Source organism: Leiobunum rupestre, chromosome 5 (assembly GCF_980474605.1).
Source record: "Leiobunum rupestre chromosome 5, qqLeiRupe1.1.hap1, whole genome shotgun sequence".
NCBI classification, from domain to species: Eukaryota; Metazoa; Arthropoda; class Arachnida; order Opiliones; family Sclerosomatidae; genus Leiobunum; species Leiobunum rupestre.
In genome coordinates this window covers 60,197,170-60,223,018 of record NC_143388.1, presented here as the reverse complement: position 1 = coordinate 60,223,018, position 25,849 = coordinate 60,197,170, and the positions used below count along the sequence as shown (strand labels likewise).

General features: G+C 37.5%; 1 protein-coding gene across 1 annotated transcript in view; it reads left to right on the top strand.

Annotated features, from left to right (window-relative positions):
• The window catches only part of LOC149945484 (nose resistant to fluoxetine protein 6-like), a 45,860-nt gene extending 22,791 nt beyond the window's left edge, over positions 1-23,069 (top strand). Inside the window, exons 2-14 of the mRNA XM_090176577.1 lie at positions 8,623-8,849; positions 8,915-9,029; positions 10,789-10,876; positions 10,936-11,030; positions 11,566-11,742; positions 11,820-11,913; positions 11,988-12,249; positions 13,298-13,377; positions 13,439-13,561; positions 18,910-19,030; positions 19,094-19,280; positions 19,624-19,766; positions 22,821-23,069. Coding sequence (XP_090032703.1) covers positions 8,623-8,849; positions 8,915-9,029; positions 10,789-10,876; positions 10,936-11,030; positions 11,566-11,742; positions 11,820-11,913; positions 11,988-12,249; positions 13,298-13,377; positions 13,439-13,561; positions 18,910-19,030; positions 19,094-19,280; positions 19,624-19,766; positions 22,821-23,069 — 1,961 coding nt within the window. The remainder of the gene's footprint in view (positions 1-8,622; positions 8,850-8,914; positions 9,030-10,788; positions 10,877-10,935; positions 11,031-11,565; positions 11,743-11,819; positions 11,914-11,987; positions 12,250-13,297; positions 13,378-13,438; positions 13,562-18,909; positions 19,031-19,093; positions 19,281-19,623; positions 19,767-22,820) is intronic.
• The last annotated feature ends 2,780 nt before the right edge of the window (positions 23,070-25,849 follow it).

Below are 25,849 nucleotides of genomic sequence, written 5' to 3'. Positions count from 1 at the left end.
ATTTAAGATTAAAGAGTGTTTTTTTACAGATATCACACCCTTAATATACCATTAAAACACCCTTTTTTTTAAGAGTGTTGTTTGTTAGATTTCTACTTATTTTGTATCAGTCAGCTAGGCTAGGCTAGGCTAATACCCAAGGCACCACCTAAGTCGTCAAGCGACTTTTAAAGCCGTTATTTCAGGTGGCCGGGTTACAATGCGTAGCAGGGTGGTGGAAAGCCCTTCACGCCACGCGAGCCAACAGCTCCCTACACTTACTATTACCGAAGAACTCGGGGGAAAACCCCTTAAACCAGTGGGGAGAGAACTTGCAAACGCAACGCGGAAGGAATATTAACCCAGTGCCACAAGCTGGGATCGAACCCGGCTTCTCTTGCTGCGAGGCGAAAGTGCTAACCACTCCACCACCCCAATAAGACAATAACTTTCGAGTAACCACTCGCTAGAAAATCTATCTCTTCGTTTTGGTATAAATTTCTATGCACTCTTTAACCTGGGGAAGTGATCCTCTCTCATCCTCTTGTGCTTTTGTCACCATCTTGGAAAATGGTGGCTGAAATTCGAAAAGCTTGTGTACTATTGTTTGGATATAAAATAAAATAGGAACCACTTACGGTGACTTACCCTTAAAAGAAACAAATCTAGATAGAAATGTACATATACTTTTCATTATAAATAAAAATAATAACAAATTATTGTTAGTTATTTAGATATTATTAAATTATAACATTAAATTTAACTCAGCCGGATTTAGAAATTAAAAGAGATGAAATAATTGGTGAAGAATTTCATTATAAATTGCCATGGACTGGTCACATATAGGGCACTCTGAATGTTTATGAGATGAAATCAACTAAAATATATTAGAATTTTGGTTTTTAAATTATTAGTTTTAGTTATTAGTTAAAACAAAAATAACAGTCAACGTATCAAAGTTAAATGCTGTTATTTAACACATAACCCTTTACAATTTAATAATTTATCAATTTACTTTTACTGTTTCAAGGCTCAAATTTAAACAAAGGTTTTGAAAATATATGCATTTCCATCTGATAAATATGTATATCAAAGCGAAAATTGACTACAATTATTTCAAATATTTATGAAATAAACTAAAATATACTTCATTTTTTTAATTATTCCCAAAAAATATCTCTAAGTCTAAAATATCATTAATATCTGATTCTTGATAGGTCCTAACTTAAATCTGACTTGAAACTGATTTGGTAAAAGCATTTTTGTTTTAACATCTTTCTCTTTATTCTGAAGCACCGTTCATATTTTTGGCATGGTTCGTTCAAACCAGGAATATTTAGAAATCTGAAAAGGGTCAGCGAAATTTTGCCACACTATCTCTCTCTCCCATATTATCAGTTCACATGGAAACAGTTAAAAACCTGAGAATCGAGAAAAATTGTTTTTACTACCCTGTATTAACCTTTTTTTGCCTCGAATTTAGTTTTAAGTAATCAAAATATTAAACTAAATATAATTTATTATAAGTTAAGTTTCTTTTAATTGGCCGAGCGAGTGAAGCAAGGGACTACTAGTATACTTAAATAAATTGTGTGCTTGTTTTAGTAATAGTTTCTTCCTGACATATGATAGTTTTTAAGATAACTACATGTAGGTAGGTTTTGTCATTTCACCATCATTTGGCTAAGATCAAAGACTAGTAGTATATTTTCACTCACTTGACCCAAAAGTCTTATCGTAGTTTCAACTAAATCCTATTAAATAATTAATGTCCATTAACCCTTTACAGGGCTACACTTGAAGGCTCAAAAACTATATGAACAAGAAAGTTTTCACTGTATTTACTATATTTCATGGGAGTATTTGCTATATTTCATGGCAGTATTTGCTATATTTCATAGCAGTACTTAATATTTTCCAAACGGCTTACATAGAATAATATAAAACCGAATTTTATACACGTAAAATAAAAAAGGTTACAAATTTAACCACTTCATATGGATTTTACGCAAATTTTTCAACTGCGATGACAAGGTTATACAATGAACGATAGAAATTAAACTTACAACAAACCTACTGTGGTATAGAATATTTTTTTTTAAGTCAAATCAAATTTATTTAAAAAAAATTATTACGTATTTGACCATGAATGAAAAGTAGTTAAAGCAATTTGACCTTAATAAGGAAATTTGTAAACTTTTAAGAAACACTTAAGTTGCTATTTCTCTAATCTCGATAGTTGTTGTTCAACTTCAGAGATGTCTCTAGAAAGATGTTGGTGTCAAGGTTAAAACAAATAAGAAAATAGCAAAAGATTAAACTCGAAACGGGGTTTCCTAGCCCTTGTGAAAGTAAGAAACCGGGAAAAAGTCTTCACAAAAAATCGCTGAAATATGAAATGATAATATAGACTTTGGTTTCACGCCAAAACATAGGCGCCGTCATTCTCACTAGAAAATTTTGGTTAAAGGGGTAAAGAGGTGGGGAGGTGGGGTAAAGAGGTGGGCTGGGGTGGGGTAAAGAGGTGGGGAGGTGGGGTAAAGAGGTGGGCTGAGGTGGGGAGGTGGGGTAAAGAGGTGGGGAGGTGGGGTAAAGAGCTGGGGTGGGGTGGGGTAAAGAGGTGGGGAGGTGGGGTAAAGAGGTGGGCTGGGGTGGGGTAAAGAGGTGGGGAGGTGGGGTAAAGAGGTGGGCTGGGGTGGGGTACAGAGGTGGGGTGGGGTGGGGTAAAGAGGTGGGGAGGTGGGGTAAAGAGGTGGGGAGGTGGGGTAAAGAGGTGGGGTGGGGTGGGGTAAAGAGGTGGGGAGGTGGGGTAAAGAGGTGGGCTGGGGTGGGGTAAAGAGGTGGGGAGGTGGGGTAAAGAGGTGGGGAGGTGGGGTAAAGAGGTGGGCTGGGGTGGGGTAAAGAGGTGGGGAGGTGGGGTAAAGAGGTGGGGTGGGGTGGGGTAAAGAGGTGGGGAGGTGGGGTAAAGAGGTGGGCTGGGGTGGGGTAAAGAGGTGGAGAGGTGGGGTAAAGAGGTGGGGAGGTGGGGTAAAGAGGTGGGGAGGTGGGGTAAAGAGGTGGGGAGGTGGGGTAAAGAGGTGGGGTGGGGTGGGGTAAAGAGGTGGGGAGGTGGGGTAAAGAGGTGGGCTGGGGTGGGGTAAAGAGGTGGGGAGGTGGGGTAAAGAGGTGGGGTGGGGTGGGGTAAAGAGGTGGGGAGGTGGGGTAAAGAGGTGGGCTGGGGTGGGGTAAAGAGGTGGGGAGGTGGGGTAAAGAAGTGGGCTGGGGTGGGGTAAAGAGGTGGGGAGGTGGGGTAAAGAGGTGGGCTGGGGTGGGGTAAAGAGGTGGGGAGGTGGGGTAAAGAGGTGGGGAGGTGGGGTAAAGAGGTGGGGTGGGGTGGGGTAAAGAGGTGGGGAGGTGGGGTAAAGAGGTGGGCTGGGGTGGGGTAAAGAGGTGGGGAGGTGGGGTAAAGAGGTGGGGTGGGGTGGGGTAAAGAGGTGGGGAGGTGGGGTAAAGAGGTGGGCTAGGGTGGGGTAAAGAGGTGGGGAGGTGGGGTAAAGAGGTGGGGTGGGGTGGGGTAAAGAGGTGGGGAGGTGGGGTAAAGAGGTGGGCTGGGGTGGGGTAAAGAGGTGGGGAGGTGGGGTAAAGAGGTGGGGAGGTGGGGTAAAGAGGTGGGGAGGTGGGGTAAAGAGGTGGGGTGGGGTAAAGAGGTGGGGTGGGGTAAAGAGGTGGGGAGGTGGGGTAAAGAGGTGGGCTGGGGTGGGGTAAAGAGGTGGGGAGGTGGGGTAAAGAGGTGGGGTGGGGTGGGGTAAAGAGGTGGGGAGGTGGGGTAAAGAGGTGGGCTGGGGTGGGGTAAAGAGGTGGGGAGGTGGGGTAAAGAGGTGGGCTGGGGTGGGGTAAAGAGGTGGGGAGGTGGGGTAAAGAGGTGGGGTGGGGTGGGGTAAAGAGGTGGGGAGGTGGGGTAAAGAGGTGGGCTGGGGTGGGGTAAAGAGGTGGGGAGGTGGGGTAAAGAGGTGGGGTGGGGTGGGGTAAAGAGGTGGGGAGGTGGGGTAAAGAGGTGGGGTGGGGTGGGGTAAAGAGGTGGGGAGGTGGGGTAAAGAGGTGGGGTGGGGTGGGGTAAAGAGGTGGGGAGGTGGGGTAAAGAGGTGGGCTGGGGTGGGGTAAAGAGGTGGGGAGGTGGGGTAAAGAGGTGGGCTGGGGTGGGGTAAAGAGGTGGGGAGGTGGGGTAAAGAGGTGGGGTGGGGTGGGGTAAAGAGGTGGGGAGGTGGGGTAAAGAGGTGGGCTGGGGTGGGGTAAAGAGGTGGGGAGGTGGGGTAAAGAGGTGGGGAGGTGGGGTAAAGAGGTGGGGAGGTGGGGTAAGGAGGTGGGGAGGTGGGGTAAGGAGGTGGGGAGGTGGGGTAAAGAGGTGGGGTGGGGTGGGGTAAAGAGGTGGGGAGGTGGGGTAAAGAGGTGGGCTGGGGTGGGGTAAAGAGGTGGGGAGGTGGGGTAAAGAGGTGGGCTGGGGTAGGGTAAAGAGGTGGGGAGGTGGGGTAAAGAGGTGGGCTGGGGTGGGGTAAAGAGGTGGGGAGGTGGGGTAAAGAGGTGGGGAGGTGGGGTAAGGAGGTGGGAAGGTGGGGTAAGGAGGTGGGGTGGGGTAGAGAGGTGGGGTGGGGTAAAGAGGTGGGGTGGGGTAAAGAGGTGGGGTAAAGAGGTGGGGTGGTGGAGTGGTTAGCACTTTCGCCTCGCAGCAAGAGGAGCCGGGTTCGATCCGAGTTTGTGGCACTGGGTGAAAACTCGGAAAAACATCTCCCCACTGGTTAAAGGGATTTCCCCTTTCATAAAAACTTGTTGAGGTTATCGTTAATAGTTAGTGTAGGGCTGGCCACCACCCTCTTATGAATTGTAACCCGGCCACCTGTTTAAAGGCATTATAAGTCGCTAGATGACTTGGGCCTAAGGTGTTGCCATGGGTATTAACCTAGCTGATTATTATTATTAAGTTCCTTCAATCCTCCTACCGGTTTCAGTCAATACAACTTTTAATGGTCAATTATTTTGTCCAATTAAGAAGTGTGAACATCTTTAGTTGGACCAACACTCAAAATTTTTCGGGTTGTTGACCGATTTCTGAGTATTAAATAGGTTTGAGATAAACAACGATTTGAAATTCAATCAATGAAATTAAGGTACTCCCTAACGTCACTAACGCGGCCACTTTGGAATCTTTGACCAGTCATCCGCTTACTATCCTATATTGCTAAATTATCTAAATAGCAGACAAATAATTTTTAAAGGCTAAACCTAATTTATAAATGACATTAGAACAGAAAAATAACACACGAAAATAGTAGGCGTGACCATTGAAGTCATAGCAGATGATAATTCAAAATACGGGTCATACCATTGGAGGAAACCAAATCGTTAGCCCTCTTGTGACCAATTGTCCTACTATTGCGAACAACAAACCCATTTTTGGTGGAAAGGCGTGAGCGGCGTAAGGTGACCAATTAATTGGTAATTCGGATATTCAACTAATTTAACACCAATAAAATTGAATTGTCTGAACGGTATTTTTTATGCAGTTAAATAATGATATATCAGTGTTATTTATAATATAATATTATTAAAATATTTTGAAAACTATTCCATTCACAAAATATAAAATTTAAACAATACTTTTCTTACCGAACCATTTAAACTAACTACTTAAAAAACAACCATGACAGCAGCGTACAAAATGGCGCCGAACACATTTTGGGGCGAAATAAAGTCTATAAAATAAAATCCTATAAAACAAAACGAGTGCCTTAAGCCAGTCGTTAAATCGTTGCGAAATCAGTTAAAGACCTTATTTTATCAAATTAATGCTTAAACGACGTGAAGCGTATTTTAAACTGTCAATTTAATTTTTTTAAATTTCAGATTTCGTTATCTTCAACTACAATTATAGCATTATATCCGAGACAATATAATTAAGTGAAACTTCAAAGAAGTTAGTATTGTCTAGAACCTCGAAAAATGTTACCTTAGAAAAAGACAATACTTTTTATAGTGAATAAAAGAAAACGCATTAAACCAAACAATCTGTACGAGGCCTAAATAGAGCCACGTAAATGAAACTCGAACGTATTACGGGTACCTAATAAAGTTAATTCTCTAATTTAACAAACAATAGACTGTTTTAAAATCATTTCCGAAACGAACTGGGTTAAAAATTCACATTCCCCCCCAAAATGATTGTACGAGCCGAACGCTCGCTGTCAAGATAAGGTAGGTATGATCCCACCATAAACGTTAGAAAAGACGGATTGAAGTTTACAGTGGGAGTTAATTTGCTAAATATTTGATAAAACGCTTTGGGTCTCTAGGGAAAAACGTCTATCCATTACAGGCGATCTAAAGACGCGGTGAAAGAGAAAATTATTCCAGTCGGATATTAAATTTTCGTCCCTGTACCGATGGAAATTATCGTCCACAATTTTCAACGTTAGAGCGGGTGCTTCATACCCGGTTTAGGGGGACTTAATAACTGCTATCTTGGTCGACTAACTTTAAAGAAAACATTCAAATGAATACCGCCAAACTATAAACAGATTCGAACGTTCCAACTCGCGATGATTTCGTAGCATCTTCAGCATTTACTTTTTGAACTGTTCGGACGAGATTGACATTGCGTCGCTACTAAGGAACTATGTCCGGCATTTGGTGGTTGGGCGTTATTTTCGCGTTTCTATGGATAACGACTAGCAAAGTTGACGGGTCAATAATGCAAAAGATAGAGGTGGACACGATATCGAATACTACCGAGCTGCTTGAGCGATGGAAGTTTTTTCAGACAAAGTTCGAAAACATCGTCGAAAGCGTCTTGAAGCAAATCTTGCCCATGCTAATAAGGTCCGGCTCGGAAGCCAATTTAAGTGGCGAATGTTTCGATTCGCTGACTAAGTTGATTTTCGATGTCAGGAAATTCAAACCATGGGCTCTCAAAAGTAAGTTAAGCGACTATATATTTATCATACTATCCAATTTATGGGTATAATTATAGTGGCATTTTTTAGTCGTTTTTGAACTTGCGCAACAAAATTAATTTTAAATTAAATTGCGTTTAGAAAACGTGATCTTGATTCATTTTGGCTGTCCCATGTCAAAACCCAGTAAACGCCATTTTAATAAATTTTATTTATTCCAGTTTCTTTATTTTGATTAACATTATCTCTTATGGCAATGGTATCTAGTGGTATATCCCATCTATGAATGGTTTTACTAGTTGAAATAATTCGAGTATGTGTTCAATTTTGATATGTACTTGAATTTATTCAAAATTCGCGCTTACTAGGTTTTGCGATTGAACCGCCGAGTTTATTTGTAATCAGTTAAAACGCATTATGAACTAGGAGTTAGTTGAATATGCGAAACAACAATTGGGGCGAGCTAGTACATGTATTTATATAGATCAATCCAATACTAATTTCAGACATGTTATGATTCATGTATAGATAACGTTTAGGGTGGTCCTTATTTTATTTATTTCTTAAATATTGAAGTCCGACCCTCTAAATTAATTGCAATGTATATAAACAAACTTCTTGAGAAATTTGGGTTAAATTGAGCAAAATTTAGAGCTTGAAAATTCCATATATTTTAGCATTAGAAGAAATAATGATTTTTCATTCTTATAAATATTTGGCGAGAAAGCTATGGGTTAAGGCTCCTTTATCAAAAACTGAAAAATTCCATGTAGTATATTAAATCACTAAATTATCTAGTTTCATTTCTACCTTGTGTAATTTAGTATTATGCTTCTCTAGCCTATATCACTACATATTTAAAGCCAGTCTATTGGACCCATTATCATACGTAAAAAAAGTAGTTTGAAATTATTGATATATTAAATTACTTTGAAAGTATCAGTTTTAGAGAAAGTAGCCACAGCCCCTAACTTTCTCGCAAAATATTTATAAGAATAAAAAATCATTATTTCTTCTAATGCTAAAATATAGGGAATTTCAAGCTCATTGAGCTACCTCTAAATTTTGCTCTATTGAACCCAAATTTCTCAAGACGTTTGATTATATACATTGAAACTAATTTGGAGGGTCAGACTTCAATATTTAAGAAATAAATAAAATAAGGACCACTCTAATAATTTTACCCTAACAACTAGGAAGCTTATTATTAATTTAAAACTGATTGCTTTATACGAAGGTTTTAGATTATTTAAAAATTAATACCGCAAAGAAATGCATATAACCTTTTTGAAGAAATCTAGTAATAGATATTGCATCCGGAGATATCACTGAAAATATATTTCAAGTTTGCTAGTAGTCCTGACTCGTCAGTGGCGTTGACAAGGGGGGTGGTTTCCGGGTCCAGACCCTCCTTTCCACTAAAATTTCCACCCCTTCTAGACCCCCTCTTAACATTCACATACTTATATCCCCCCTTGATGAATTTCTGGCTACGCCACTGTGGCTCGCACTGCCATTTGAAGTCATAGCCATCTATAGTGGAAATTTTGACAGTTTTTTTATTATTGTACTTGTAGGTAGATTAATTTTTATTTTAGCATTTTAAAGGTAATTTTACTGTGATCATCAAAAATTCAAACAGCGTAAAAATACTAATAACAAAATTACTTTGCCTAAATTTGACCAAAAACAATTGAAAAGCAATGACTCGCGCTTTCAGTGATAGATTCAATTGGCAAGCCCGGTAGCGGTTTCCTAGACGGAAGTTTGACCTCCGTCGGGGCCTACGACCAGTGCATGGAGATTGAGGTTGACCCGGAACGAGAGGGTGGTTTCCGAGGTCAATATTGCGCCGTTAACCTCCGGCCCCCTCTGCCACCAAAGCCCCACTTTTACAGGATGGACCAAGAACTGGAGGCCCTCGGGAATTTCACCCCTGCCAACTCGGTACGCGTAAGACTAAACCAAATCACCATAAGTTAACTAACTAATGTCCTCCTACGGTGACATAGTTCATCAAAGAAATTAAAAGGCAAGCGGCCTCGTTCTACTTGGTTGCCATTAGAATCGGCGTCTGTGTTCCATCTGTCTGTACCCAGGATGATGTTAAGAATATAGGAAAGTCAGGTATGACGCGCTTAACCAGTATCAGGATCTTTGCATGGAAAGGTTGGATCACTCACGGTATTTGTTTATATCGTTCGTCAGTTTCTAAGCTCACACGCTGCTTAATATACGCCATCTACACTGGTACCCCAAACTATATAAGAAATTATGTAAAACAGTTTATTTTATACTACCAATATAATTATTTTATCTTCTTAATTATTTGTTATAATATCTTAAAGCAGGTGGCGGTTTTATCATAGCCACCGGTATTATGAAAAGGCCCCTGTTATTAGAGATGGCCATGAAACTTTCCAATTCTTCGAAAAACGCGACTTTACTAGAGAGCGTGGTGCCATCTATTTATGTCAAAGGAAGCTAAATTGTAAATAGCCAAATGATAACTTCGTCAGAGAGCCATTGTAGGGTATTATAGTTAGATAACTTATACTCTACTTAGTGGGCTTTAACCTAAATTATATAGCCCATGTAAAAATATTTTTTTATAATTGCTGTAATTTATGTTATTGACCAATTTACAAACGATCCAATCAGTTATAAGTACCGCCCTTTTTATTTGGACGGTAGTGACATTTATTGAAAAAAGATTTATTTCACTAGCTTTAAAATTTAAACATAATTTTTTTAATTTTAAGAAGCAATAGATGCAGTTATTAAATCTACCATAATCTATGTTTTAAAAATCCCGTAGTGTCGCTGTATCGTGATTTGAGGTTTTAATCGCAGTCCCATCTCCCTCTAAGCATAGAAGCTTGGAGTAATAACGTCTACCCTGGAGTAGAAAAGGGGGAAAACATCTGTGGAAGGGAAAAATTCCCAGCATGTTTTTCGGGCGGTTGACTTCACTTACAAGGAGAGTACCCGAGGTGTTTATTGCCGATTTAGTTCAATGTCGGCCGTAATGTAGACCTATATGAGATATGAAATTTCCCAAAAGGAGACGTTGCACTACCCATTCGATTTGCCATGGCAACCGAAAATGTTTTTGACCACTTACAACCAAAATAAGATTTTTTCCTTATTTTACCCAAAATTTGTTACAAATTTACAATAAAAATGTTTCAATTTACCCAAACTTGATGAAACTAACCTAAATGTGGTCCAAATTACACATTTCGTGATTTTCAAAATTTTTAAAAAATTTCGTAGCAAGGACCCTGTGAAACCGAGAAAATCCCATGCTTTTTTAAATGGAGATTTTATTGTTTTAAGTGATCAAAAACATTTTCGGTTGCTATAGCAAAACGAATGGGTAGTGCAACGTCTCCTTTTGGGAAATTTCATATCTCATATAGGTCTCCTTACGCCCGACTTTGAACAAAATCGGCAATAAACACCTCGGGTACTCTCCTTGTTAGTGCAGCCACCTACATTCCAAAAAAGTACTATACTTTATACTATAATTCAAAGTTAGGACTGTCTTATAGCAGACGCGAGTGATGCGACTTTCACAATAAATAAAAAAAATCCAGATGGCAGATAAAGCAGACGTACACCACAATACCGAGGGCTTCTGGGTAAATTCTAATGCCTAACGTGGGAGAGAGCGCTCGTATTGCCAGATAAAGGATTTTCAACTCCAGGGTAGACGTTATTTCTCCAAGATAGAAGAAGCATGGAAAAACCCGGTAATTTTATCTCTAGTTCACGTAGTTCTATATGTATACTCTTTGGTTATATGACCTCTCCATAAAGAGATCCTGCCAATATGAACGTGGTAAGTCTAATATTCAAAATTTAATCTAAATTCGTATTGCAGTTGCCGACCAATTGGGTTTTTCTGTTAGAGTGACGGATTGCCATACTAAAGGGAAATTGGTTATTGACAATGACCAACTCGTCGTTATGTAGGTATCGTTATAGAACGATGATAGCCGCAACCGAATTTAATCGCTGTCAATTTCAGTTGCGTAGTACTAGCATTTGTGTTGACGGTGGCCGCGGCTACAATCGTACACGTCTACTTTTACAAAGAAACCATCGACATTAAGAAAAATCAGAGTAAGATTAGCTTATACTGAATTCATTTTCCGCTCTCAGAGGGTATCGTCCCTTTCGACCGAATAATTTCATTATTCTAGCCCAATGGTTAGGTTAGGTTAGGTTAGGTTGGGTTATGTTAGTTTGGGCTGGGTTAGGTTAGGATAGGTTGGGTTATGTTAGTTTGGGCTAGGTTAGGATAGGTTGAGTTAGGTTGGGTTGGCTTAGGTTAGGTTAGGTTGGGTTGGGTTGGGTTGGGTTAGGTTAAGTTGGGTTGGGTTGGGTTGGGTTAGTTTAGGTTAAGGGCCTCCGTAGACGGTAGTAAAATGGAATTTAATTTCGGCCGAATGGGACCAAAAATATATTTAATTTAAAATCACACATTTCGGCTATTTTCGGTCGAATGGGACCCAAGCTTTCAGTGTACTGTTGGATTATTCGGGAATTTAAACTAAATTAGCTGGTAGCCAAACCGTATCGGGGTGCTCTCTGAGAGAGTAAATGGAATTAGCTATGAAGTAATACAGTTATATTTATCCTTATTACGTTTGGATAGAGCTAGGCTGGCAACTGATTCGATCTTTCTCAATTCCCATCACCGTGACCCGTCTTCTGGACACGAGGGTCAACCCGGAAGACGCTTCGTTGCAATGCCTTCACGGGATAAAATTCATTTCGATTACTTGGGTTCTGTTGGGGCACACCTATCTTTATGTTAACTGGCAATCCTTCAGTAAGTAAACCTAGTCGCCAATTTTTAATATTTTCATTTTCCAACGAGTCACTTATATTTTGGATATTTTCACGAAGGCAATTTAAAAAATGCTCAAGGATATGGTCAAGATTTGGCTTTTCAAACTATACTGAATGCGTCAGTAGCGGTCGACACATTTTTCTTCATTAGGTAATTTATTTTAGGAACCGTTTCATAGAAGGTTTTGTTTCGAAGTTTCAACCTTTTTAACAACGGATTTTCAGTGGTCTGCTACTGTGTTACGTAACGGTAAAAATGGTGGACAAACACGGGTCCACGGCCTTCAACATTCCCATTTACATAGGCAGACGAATATGGAGGTTGATACCATCGGCGTTGCTAACGGCTGGTTTGATGATACTGGTGCCCATCTTTGGCTCGGGACCCTTTTGGCACGAAGTCATGGATGACCTTGTCAGCGTTTGCAGACGCAACTGGTGGGCGATTGCCCTATCAGTAAACAATTTCTTACACCCAAGAGAAATGGTATACTTTAGGTTTTTTCCCTACTTATTTTCATTTTTTTTGTACGCCCTTGGATTAAAAACGTGTTAGTGGATATTGCACTCTAACTTCACCAATGTATTCTCGGGCGCGTTACGAATGTCATTAAAAAACGGGGTGGGATGGTGTTGTCATGGAAACGCTGATACAAACCAAACTCGGAATGTACGGAATCATAAATTTGATTTTAAAATGTTACTGGTTTTTTACTATTCAGTTCCTTGTTTAATTTATTTCATGGTTAAGAATATTATAATGCGTTATAAAAATGAATCAATAAAAATTTTAATACGTTTTTGAAGGTTTCAGTTATTAGGTACGTTTTTACGTACCTAATAACTGAAACCTTCAATTGTAAAAGCCAAAAAGGTCTTATTCTTTTGTCCTTAAACGCACATGTAAGAAAAACCGATAGATGGCATATCACTTATTGAAATCACTCAAGTCCCAAAGTGCAATATCCAGTAACGCGTTTATAATCCAAGGTACGCCTATCAATAGACTGGAAAATATATTATAGCGTAAGCCTATCATATTGCACACACCCGTTATTAAGTGGTAGGCATTATAAAACGGCACCTCCTAGTGGCTACGTTCTTAACTACGCATTTCTTAAAATAATTTAGTTAAATGCATTTTGAATGCGCACAAGCTATGCGCGCGAACGAGCCATGCTGGATAAACCTCCGCTGCCAGCCCTTAGCATCATAGCCAAGGCTTATTCAAAATTTTATCGCTTTCAAAGTTAAAATAAAAGTTGGAGATTTTGATGCGTTTTGTGTGGCATTTATCATTGAGATAATATTTTAGATGTAGAAATTTTTTAAATGAAGAGGGCGTTACTACTTACCCAGGACAACGCCGTTAACATGGGGCCTTATGCTAGACCTTTACTTAGGGGACCTTATGTTAGGCTTATGATTATAGTAAGTGAGTCTCCCCAAGATAGAAGGGAATTTTACCCACTGATTTTCAGAATCAATCTATTTATCCGAAAACCTAAAATCTAAACTCAAATGACTAATTCCAGTGCCTGCAACAAACTTGGTACATATCGTGCGAATTACAACTCTACCTTTGCTCACTTTTCATGCTTTGGCTTTTGCTCAAGTAAGAGGTTTTTTTGCTCAAGCAAAAAATTATTAACTAAATATTTGGATTTATTTGACAGGAAGCGATACTACGGGTTTTTCGCCGGTGCTTTCATGATTAGCCTCTCCATCATCGCACCAGGGGTCGTGACTTACCGCTTCAAACACCCGCCTACGATGCTCCTGCCCAATGCTGATATCGAGTAATATGTTAAACGAACTGTAGCCTCTGAATTCATATGTTCAAAAATTTTAGGCCTATTTTAGGGGCCTCTAAAAGTTTAAAAAAATTGCCTCTGGGGCCTCCAATGTGATTTTTAAATTTTATTTATTTTTAAAAATTGGTCATCTAGCCCCCTAAAAAAAGAACTCCCATTCAATTCCAATTTCCAAGAGTCCTAAATGGCCCTAACAAAACTTTCCCTTTTGAACCACCTATACTCGAAATCAATATTACTTGAGTACACAAACAAAGGCAGCGAACTCTGTGGTTTCTGCTTTTGGTAGTGTACTCTGTTAACATTGATATAGAGTATATGACAAAAGACTGTCCCGGGATGGGGAAGTCCGTCGTGCAAGGAAAGCAGCAAAAAAAACCACCTGTTCGCCTCAGTGATAACTTAGCTCCAACCAACACAATAAACATAAGCTTAGTTTCTAGGAATTCTACAAAAGGGGGCATAAAGTGAGAAACTGGATTTCTTTAATAGGACTTAAATAAAACCGTTGCAACGCTTAAACGAAGGGAATTCCCAGCGGAGCTGAAGTCGAAGCGTAAAGCATCGTACCAGTCACTACTTTGAATAGAGAGCGTCCTGGGGATTAGGGTTTTTTCTTTTTTACTCCTTGTCCCTTTTGCGAAATCACGTGATATCAGTGACCACTGATCGTAGAGAAAGGACCTAGACCTTCGGTGGTCGGACTTGTCCCAGATAACGCGCGTTTCTTCATTTCGTTTTCTGCTCCTGAACAAACAGGTAGTTCTCAATTTCGATTCTCTCCCAGTCAAATTTTTTCTAAGTCTCTTCCGAGACTAACTTTGCCAATACAGCCTTTTTCAAGGCTAATTAGCTATTCTAGCTAAATTATTCAAAAAGCCTTTTTCAAGGCTAATTAGCTATTCTAGCTAAATTATTCAAAAAGCCTTTTTCAAGGCTAATTAGCTATTCTAGCTAAATTATTCAAAAAGCCTTTTTCAAGGCTAATTAGCTATTCTAGCTAAATTTTTCAAAAATCCTTTTTCAAGGCTAATTAGCTATTCTAGAAAAAATATTCAAACCGCTTTTTTCAGGGCTTTGATATAGCTGGTATTATTAAAGTCTGTTTGAAGACTACATAGCTTTAACTAAGCTTTATTTTCTTAAACCTTTTTACGGTTATTTCGCTATTAGTATATAATATAGTCAGTTGCAGGCTAAGTAAGACAAAATATATAGTACATTCGGCGCAAGGATACCTCAGACCAGTTCCGGCCAGTCGACCGCGCGTAATTTAAATTTGACCACTTTACGGTCAATTTCAAATTTCGTGAGTTTTATAATTTTTTCGCGCCATCTAGGAACCGAAATTGGAATCTATTTTTTAATTTCATGTTGTCATGAGTTTAATTACTGAATGCAGCTAAAGAAAATTCGATAATTGAAGCTCCAAATATTTTAAATAGCCCAAGAGGTTACTATAAAAAGCATGATAAAGGTTTATTGTTAACAAGTAAAGAGAAAAATATAATTTTAAACGTCTATAGCTCATTAAGACAACGTTACCCCCAAGAAAGCGTGGTAACTATTTTAAAAGAAACTGCCGATTTAACTGGTAAGACGTAGAAATAAATTTACAAAATTAAATAATTATACATACTATTTTAAATTTAAGAATGATAGGAATGCCTTATCTTTTAAATTTGCTCGCCACCACAATTATGAAATTAAAAAATAAAGATTCCAATTTCGGTCTCTAGATGGCGCCAAAAGACGACAAAAAGAGCAAAATTCGAATTTGACCGTAAAATGGCCAAATTCAAATTTCGCGCCGTGGAATGACCGGAAACGGTCTGGGGCATCCTTGCGCCGATTGTACTATATATTTTGTCTTTCTTAGCCTGCAACTCACTATAGTAGCATTTTCAAATATGAGTACCAGAAAATTTTTATCTGGGTCCCAAAAATGAGAAAAAGGGAAAAGGGAAGATAGTTTCGTTAGTAATCAGAAAGGTGCAATGGCACGTTTTTTGAAATCGTCGGCGCAAAGCCATAACTATAGTTCTGAGAAAAACCTAGTCAAAGAATTGGGAAAGGGTTTAGAATCCTTGGAGACTGATAACAGTCACTGTTTTAGTAATACTGCTGAAGTTCTTCCAAACGTCAGTACTGATATGGAAATGGAACTGACTCATGAAGGAGAAATTGCAGAAGTAATTGCAAACCCCAACTATAACCATGCACAAAATACACCAAACAACGTGTCCAATTCAAAATAAATGGGTTTACACGCGTTGAATAACTTGGATATTAGTCTAGATAAAGATTGCCTTCCAGTTCAGCCTAAACTAAATCTTTTTCCTAAAAGATTAATTGGCGGTAAAAATCGAGGTTTCAATTCTTCTTGGTATGACAAATATCAAATGATTGAATATTCAGTTGCAAAGGATGCAGTGTATTGTTTTTGTTGCCGTCATTTTTTAGGCAGTAGAAACACTGCATTTCTAAAGGGATTTTCGGATTGGAAAAACATGGGGACACAATTCAAAGAACACTTCACTTCCAACAAATCTTCTCACCAACTAGCCTACAAAATGTACATGGTATCCAAATATCGTGGATCAATAGTTTGCCAGGTTAACGACCACCATAGACTAGACGTTATTAGAAACAGAGAGGTCCTATCTACACACGTGGAAGTGATTATTTTATGTGCCCAACAAGATTTAGCACTTCAGGGGAACACTTACACATCCGCCGACGATATTGGGAATAGGGGAAACTTTATTGCAATATTAGATATTTAAAAAAAATGTCATGATTTAAAAGCAAGTTTAGTGAGAAAAATTATTGTTCAAGAGGTCAACTACTATAGGGTAGTTTGGGCGCTTGCCCAACGTGTTTAGCTCCGGGGGTCCGAATTAAAACGTAATAATTAGATTACTTTGAAATTTGAAATTGTCAAAATTATTTTAAGCACTAAACAAGAGGGTGTTTTACACATCAATTTTAATTTAATAAGTTAAAACACAACAATAAAACAGTTCAGCTTGAAATAGCGCGAAACTAGACAATGGCCACTGTAACAATGGGGGAGACAAGCCTAAATATTTAGTTGATGAATTTGGGTAAAGAGGTAATCGTAGGGTGGAATTCTTCGATTAAAGTAAACTTGGTAATATTTATTTGTAAATAATATACTTAATAATAAAAAATTTATTAATTTAATAATAATAAAACTTTTATTAATTTAATAATAATAACATTTTTATTAATTTAATAATGATAAAATTTTTATTAATTTAATAATAATAACATTTTTATTAATTTAATAATGATAACATTTTTTATTAATTTAATAATAATAAAATTTTTATTAATAACAAAAATTACAAAGGAGTTTTTTATGGGGGCCTCTTAATCACGCTGTGCCTACTCGCGAAAAAATCCTGGCGGGGCTACTGCCTATATGGAGTGAGCGCCCCTTACCGGGATAAAGTGGGAAAGATTACGCGAGGAAAGGTCGAGGGACGTGATATTTCTTCCGGTATTCACAAGACGAAAAGGGTGTTGCCATCACATTATCTCTTAAACTGAATATATTCTTGGTTATGTCATATACACTATCATAAGCCTATCAACCCTAAGTTTGAATCGAAAGGCAGTGTTGGTTCAAGCAAACGACAGCGCTAAATGCACCCGGTGGCGGAAAAGAGAAACGTAACGCGTCCCGCAATGCATGATTCCAGCTGCTTTGGTAAGAGAGAGCATATAGAAAGAAGGAAGGGGAGAGAAATTTAGAAAGGGGGCGATGTAAACTCGACGGTAGAGAGAAGCTCGTACACTAACGCGCATCGCCGTTGCGCATCGTCATAATATGTGAGAATTTGAAACTTTGTCCCACAGTGAAAGCTTGGATTAACAATAGTAGTGCCTACCTGGATATATCACTCTAGCTTTCCGCGTGCATTTCCTAAGTGTTTGTTACTTGTTCTGCCTTGTAAAAGGCTTTGTGTTACGGGAATTTCGGAAATTCTCCGTTAATTTCGCCAAAGCGGCGCTGCTGTCACAAAAGTCATTTACTTGTCAGGATTTTTCCAAGTCATATATCCAGGTAGGCACTACTATTGTTAATCCAAGGTGAAAGAGACAGCTGTGGTTCTGCCACGTGCTTATAGGTAGTGTGTTTTTAATTAAAATGGTTTACCACACAAAGTGCTGCTATAAAAATTGCAATAGCAACACTAGAAATACTAGTCATGAAATTCAATTTATACCATATAAAATTTTAACTTACTTTTAGTCTTATATTAAATTTTTTACCGATTCTACCGAACTTTGGTAAGCCTTTGCCAAAAACGCAAACGAACAAAGAAAGCTCTCTCTTGACTATGTCGTAGTTGCGCACAACGATGCGCGTTATTGTACAAGATTCCGTCGGTAACCATGGTACATTGAAATTCACCTTAACCATCTCTCCCCTTCCTTCTTTCTCTATGGAGAGAATTGCGTAGAGAGAGAAAGGGGGAAGGAAGAAGCTTCAATTTATCTCTACCAGGTGCCGATACTATCGCCTGATTTCTTCTTTTTCGCCCGTCCAGTGGTGGTAAAAAGGGCGCTAGGGGGCCCAAGCCATATCAAATATTTAATATTTAATTTGATATGGCTATAATATTGATTAATAATTATAGAAAGACGTCAGAAATTAAAGTTACACTAAGCGCAACGGTAAACCACTACGTTATTTCAATCGGATTAGTCATATACTTTAAAGTAATGGGTTGGTATTTATAATTAACAACAAACCATAGTTGGTAAAATTTATTTTTTACTGCTAGATAAAAGATAATATAGTTGTGAAACAGATAATATTACATTTTGAACGAAGAGGAAAAAATTTCGAGATTTAGAATACAATAGGCGAAATAATAAAGTCTACGGGGCTGAAAAGATGGTAGTCACGTGACTTTGTGGAGAACTGCAGCGCCATCTTCCTAAGAAATACAAACTATTCATTTTATTTTGCTAATGGTGGTTTAAATTTTGGTCGATTATCTATTTATTATTATTTAAAACACATTGTATTAGAAAAGTGAAAGTTATTTAGCTGTCTGCAGTATTTGGAATGAATATTTTTTTTATTTAACGTTGCACGGCCAACTATGAACACAAGTTACCGAATCGAAGTTGATTGTGAAAAGGTAGTCACGTGATTTGGTTTTCCCAGTTTAACAAGTTGGTTAAGACCAAATTTACTTTATAGTTTCGCCTATTAATTTGATAACAATTTTGAAAACATTGGCCTCATGGTTTCGCTAACCAAGTCTTTAACCACTATTTAACGTTGTTTTTAGTCAACGTCTGGAAATATGGTACAACAATTACTTCCTACCATACGCTCATTCGGGACCATACGCCATGGGAGTTCTACTTGGTTACTACTTGGCCAAAACCAGAAGAATCGTAATCCCAATGGTAAAAACGACCCCTTTACAGGCGACAACTCATAATCATTAAATACCATTTCTTTATCGAAAGAGAGTGAGAATTATCGGCTGGACATTGGCCATCGCGTTATGTCTCTCCGTACTCTATTCGACGGTAAAGTTCAACCGGCCAAACCCTCCAACTACGGCGGAATCTGTAGCTTACGCCGCTCTACACCGCACTGGATGGACGCTTGGTATAGCTTGGTTAACTCTGGCGTGTACCAACGGATACGGAGGTAACGTACTATCAAGAATTTATATATAGAGATAATGTTTATATTCCCGTTGCAGCTCTGGGATAAGAAACTGGCCCCTCCCCTTCAAAATCAATCAATTCGAGGCGGCGCATTATTAGCTCCCTAAATATTACGTCCTTTTGAGGCGATTGACATTCTCGTGAGAGACGCGTTAAATAAGAAGGCCTAATTTTCATTTCCTTCCCCCTTTAGTGGATTCCCCTGTTTCATGATGCGGCGCGACTGACGGAATATAAACATTCTCTCTCTATATAAATAGATCAATTCTTGGTACTATTAAGCGACAGTTACCAGTACAATTACTCATAATATTTATTCGCAGGGGTCGTGAACTGCATTCTGTCTTGGAAGGCGCTGCTTCCACTCAGTAGATTAACGTACTTAATATACTTACTTCACTTCATCGTGGTATGGTCTCAGGCGGCGTCCTTGAGGTCCACCGTGGACGCCAGACACGTTATCGGGGTAAGGTCACTTTCCATCATCTTTTAGTGTATATTTCTTTCCGCTACGTGGCGGTAAGGTCACGCCTATAATCGGCGTGATATTCGTAATTCACACAAGGTTTTCCTCTCAAATGAGAAAAGGTCCGTGACTTCATCACTATGAGCAGATTCTTTAAAAAATGAAGGTGTCAGCAAAATGTCTTATATACCAAAACAACGAACGGATTAAAATTTTTAAAGCATTTTCCCTTTGAAAAAGTATAAACTTTGTTCCCGGTAGAAGATTTCCCTTTAAATAAATTTTTAATGGCTTTCAACAGGAAATTATAATACATACCTATATACACTAGGAATATTTAAGGAAAACGGTGGTGGTCCTGATGATTATCATATAAAAGGGCACAGGGCCGAATCTAGGATCTGTAGACCCCTAGGCTGACCTGTGGTGCGGGCCCTTCTGGGGGAATCCTGAAATCCTGTTTTAAAGTAATTTTAAGACTAAAAACCTAATAAGACTATTAAAGCTTTTTATGAAATTTTTAAAATTTTCATTTTGTGGTGCGGGCCCCTAGGCTGCAGCCTAGATAGCCTGTGCGTAAAAACGGCCCTGCTTACAGCCGAGATTTTAACTGACGAAGGTCGTCAGCCAATGATAATTTTGAAAATATGTGCTACGTCTTACATTCGTCGTAGTTTAAGCACCGCCTGTTTCTCCCAGCACGGACTGGCAGTGTTTCAATAAGACAAAATTTCGGACAAAATGAAAAAAAAGTCCGTAACAAATAATATTTAAATTTTTGGAATAGGGAAATAATGGAGAGTGACGCAGCACCCAAAGTCTATAGCTGCGACCCCTAGCGGCGAAGTTAAATTCCCTGGGGGAACACAGGGTTTTCGTTGGTGTCATTAGATAGATCTTAGTGTAAAACGTGGAAAAAAATTCTTAGTAATAAATTAAGTTATTTCAAACAATAGTTACAACTAGTTTAAGGCTTGGAAAAGGTGATTTTGGAGCATGATAACACGTGATTTATTCCCAAATACGCGTGTGGATAACCATAATTTTTGGAGAAAGTTGGGTTTTAAAATTTGGATAATATTATTGAAAAGCGAGAGTGAAACCGCCATATTTGGCTACAACTTGTATTAGCCGGTAATGAGAATGTTTAATAAATAGGGAAAAACTACTTTACAGTTGTAAATTTAAAGTAAATAAAGTTCTCTGTAAGAAAAAAAAAAGTAACTTTTTTCGGAAAAGTGGGTATTAGCCCAGATGATTATTATTATTATTATTATTATTATTATATTTTTAAACGTATTTTATATTTTTAAGTCTTTTCTTCAAAAATAAAGCGGAGATAAAATAATTAAATTTAGTTTTATAATCATAAATGTTATAAATTTATCTTTATCGAGAAATATTGGTTTTTGTTCGAAAGGTTTTAAGCTATTAAACACGGTTTTAAACTGGTAGCAATATTAATCTGAGAATTAGTTTTTTATGTTCTCTAGCGATTACTTAGAGTATCCTTTCCTGAAATTTTGGTACAGCGTCACTCTCCATTATTTCCTTATTCCAAAAATTGAAATATTATTTGTCACGGACCATTTTTCAATTTTTGGCAAAATTTGGGCTCTTTGAAACACTATGGATTCTTAGATTTTCATTGATTTGGCAATAATCTATTGCTAATAAAATTAAAAAATTCCTACAGTGTTTTGTTGACAAACTACTCGAAAGTAAAGGTGGCAATTTTTTCGTTTAAAATATATAAGTTTAATTCCGATTTATCATGTGGCAGTTACAAAACAAACATTTTTAACGCAAAGCGAATAAAAAAATGCTTTAGGAATTTTGAGACGAATTTTGCGTCAAAAGTAGTCGCTAAACGAGAAGAATCGGATTATATCAGAAATTCCAATAGACAGCTCGACAGAAAGTATGACGGAATCATGGCGATAAGCGGTTGCGGAAAATTGTTTTATATTCGATTTAACGTTTCACAAATTTTCATCGAGTGTGAAGGCAGTCTTAAAAAGATCGAGGCAAATTATTTACCTAACCTAGCTATAAAATAATTCCCAATGTTTTAGAAATTCCACACCAAATGTAATAACTATAAAAGTTCCTATTTTCGATCAGAATATATTAAGTGCTTCCAGGGAAAAAACCTTTTAACGCGAAGCCTTTAGAGGTACGATTTTAATGCTTTTATTTATACTAGATGGCGTCAATTGAAAATTTTTAGAAGGGAGATAATAAATACTAACTCATTTATTACGAAACCAACTTCTTACAACGTTTTAAGCAAAACTTTAAGCTATAGAAAAAATAAGGAAAACTTGACGTCAAAATAAACACGAAAAAATTAATCTTTTTCACGGTTTTTAGATAGGGATATTTTCCGTCGTTAAAAAATGCGTCTCGGTCTGTTGGAGTAATAACGCGGAAAATTAGATAAATTTCCAAGTACAAATTAAAGATAGATTAACTTAACTACAATCGCTAGATATTGAGATATCGGAATTTTATTATAAATACCAAACTGTATTCAACATTTGGCCGATAAATGAGTACTTAAAATTTGCCACTACATACTAAGCAGCTGTTGGATGCTTGTAGAGGAACTTGGGATAAATCTCCTAAAATTAACACTTACAATCACTGCTTGGTGAGTTAAAATGGCGGACATAGTGGTGAAATATAGAGGTCGGGGACGGTTAATCATTATTCATGTTTAAATTGATTTTTTTCGGGAAAAAAATGTAAACAAAGAAATTTTCCGTTTAATATTTCGGAAAATGATTAAATAACATGTATTATTCGTAAAATTTGAGCTTTTTATCTAAAAAAACGTCGTTTTTCCGATTAATTTTACAAATTTATCAAAACATGAATCGGATAATACAGAAATATAAATTACTTGATCAAAACGTTTGACGAATAATTTTTAGAGCTTTGTCTATTGAATAAAAGTTAACCATCCCCGACCCCTAGGCAAATATGGCGGGAATGGCGGCGAACACGTTTTGTTACAGCCTCTATTAACACGATTTATTTGTATCGCTGTAGGTGTGGATGTGGTTCGGAAACCTGAGCATTTCAATTTTGATTTCGTTTCTGGTCAAAGTGTTTTTCGAATCTCCACTGCTGGAACTCGAGAAAATCGTATTGCAAAGATTGTTTGGCAAGAAATTATTGGAAAAGGCTTCGTCCGAAGCGACCAAAAGCGACGTGAAACCTGAATCGATCAACGCCAATGGCAAACGCGATGTTCACGGTTTTGAAACTTCCGAAAAATATAAAAACACTCGACTTTGAACGCTTGCTATGAAAATAAATTAATTTTTAAATATTAAGGTTTGATTTTTTTTAAACCGAAACTGAAACTGAAAGTTTTAATAATTACGTTTCCTCCACCATACAGATATAACTTTTAGCTAGGAGCAACAAACACAAGGAGAACGCAGCAGGCCAATGAAAACTGTACACAAGAAAATCCACGACTTTTGACGGGTTGCGTTCTCCTTGTGTGGGGTGTTGTGTTTGTTGCTCCTAGCTGTTAGGTTGTAGCACGGCCAACTTTAATCACGCGCTTTGATCACAGCGGCCAAACCATTCGTTGAAGTTTCTATGTTAACCTATGAGCAAAAGATATCTGTATGGTTTGAGCGCCCCTAGCGGAATATTATTTTTAGAAAAGTTTTTGCATTGAAGCCAATATAAAAACGAACGTTGCGCGGAGCTCCTACAGGTTATATTACAGTTTATAATCCTTGGTCACGGAATTTCGACGAATTGGTTTGCCGTTGTAGCGCGAGAGATCAAAGTTGACCTTGGTTGTAGAAAGTGAGATTGTTTTGTAAAGTAAAATTTAATTTTTCAACGGCACGAGAAGTGGTAGGAAAATCTGCTTGTGCTTCAGCCACGTCGCAACTAATGAGCGTCAGTGGATTGGGAGGAACGTTCAAAATTGTCTCAATATAGTCATAAGTATATTTATAAATAAATAAATTCTTGTTAAAACAATATATATAACACGTTTAAAACCGCACCATTTTTATAACGCCGGACTGAGTTAAGTTCATAGTAGAGTGACACGTAACTAATTAGCCGGAAATTTTGGCAATTTTCGCTTCCCGAAATTCCAGTCATTCTTGAACTTTTTTTTGGAAATATTTAAAAATAAAAACCCTTGTCGTATTAAACCATTTATTTTTTTATGTCCATTTCGATTTAAACCTTTTCCTTAACATGGGAACCCGCTGAGGGGGCAATGTTTCCTTTCTATCAGCTATGAATGCCCTAATAAAGGTATCAAAATAGTTCTTTTTATAAACTAACGTGGCCTTATTGTTTAAATGTTGCTCTTACGTCACAGTCTCTTACTTTGACAAGCCTACGAGCGCGCGCTACAGTCGCGAGAAATATAGCTTTTTCTAGAGCGCGTGCAAAGCTGGGTCTTTTGACGTAAGAGCAACATTTTTACAAGTTGGGCAAGACCACTTTTTATTTTATAAAATCAACTATTGTCTGCAGTCTCCCATGTTTCTTAAGATGACCACAAAAACCTTTATTTTTATTCTACAAGTATACCAATTTGCAGAAAGTTCATAATAAAGGGTGTATTGTTAGATAATACTTTATACGAGCCTTAATAAATATAAAAAATTAAGATTTGTGAATAGCTAAATTATGAATGTTTGTGAACAGATAAAGACGTTGAAGTTACGTGGGCAGAAAAAAGGTATTTCTTAGATTTCCTGTTCGATTTTCCAGTAGGCAATTGGTTTTTCAAAAATATGATTTTTTTAATTGTTAATAGTCATTGTGTAGAAAAAGATATTTCGAAAACCCTCTACGATCATCTCTGTGTTCTAATCTTTTGAAAATAAACGTAAACAACAAAAGTGCTTTTTATGTTGGTATTGTCGCTTTGGGCGTGTTTTGAGCCCCTAGTCCAAAATACTAACAACGCCACTGTGACCAGATACATTCATTCTGGACTCTAAAATTGAGTCTTTGGGCCAAGTACCGACGGAAATAAAAATAATCGAAACAATAAAGTATGAAGTGAAAAAAAATCTACTTCCGAATTCCATCCATTGGAAACTATAAAATGAGTATTAAATTTGACCACGCATCTATAATCATTTAAAAAAGTATAAAATAAAAAGTAGAGGAGGCTCCACTGATTTCTGGAACATGTAAAAAATCCGCTCACACTATTTAAGCTGGCGGAGGTGGCCGTTTTCCAGTTGATGAACTCGGCGAGGAAAATCAGAGAAATAATTATACGAACGGGAAAACCTGGAGGGTCCGCAAAAGACATTAAGGCTCCTTAGCGCTTCACTAGACAAAGGGAAAGACGACAAATACCGTTCCATTTATGCAACACCTAATGACCTGACGATCCGTTTCCGAATTAGAAACCGAAAGAACGATAAATACAGTCACTTTCAAATGGATTTAAAATTACTTTATTATATTTGCAATTTTGTTACACTTTCAAATGGATTTCAAATTACTTTTATTATACTTGCAATTTTGTTACACTTTCAAACAAATTTCAAATTACTTTTATTATACTTGCAATTTTGTTTCACTAGCAAACGGATTTAAAATTAATTTTTTGCAAAATTTTAGACATTTAAAATTCATTCATAGACACTTTCAAAAGGGTTTATATTTTTTTTTATACTTTGAATTTTGTAAGATTTTTAAACGTATTTAAAACTAAAATTTATATACTTGGAATTTTATAAGATTTTTAAACGTATTTAAAATTAAAATTTTTATCCTTGGAATTTTATAAGATTTTTAAACGTATTTAAAATTAAAAAAATTATAGTTGGATTTCTATTACACTTTTAATCGGATTTAAAATTTAAATTTTTATACTTGGAATTTTATTACACTTTTAATCGGATTTAAAACTAATTTATTACGCTTTTAATCAGATTTAAAACTAATTTTATTACGCTTTCAAACATTTAATATAATTTTATTACGCTTTCAAACATTTAATATAATTTTATTACGCTTTCAAACATCTAAAATCAATTTTATTACGCTTTCAAACATCTAAAATCAATTTTATT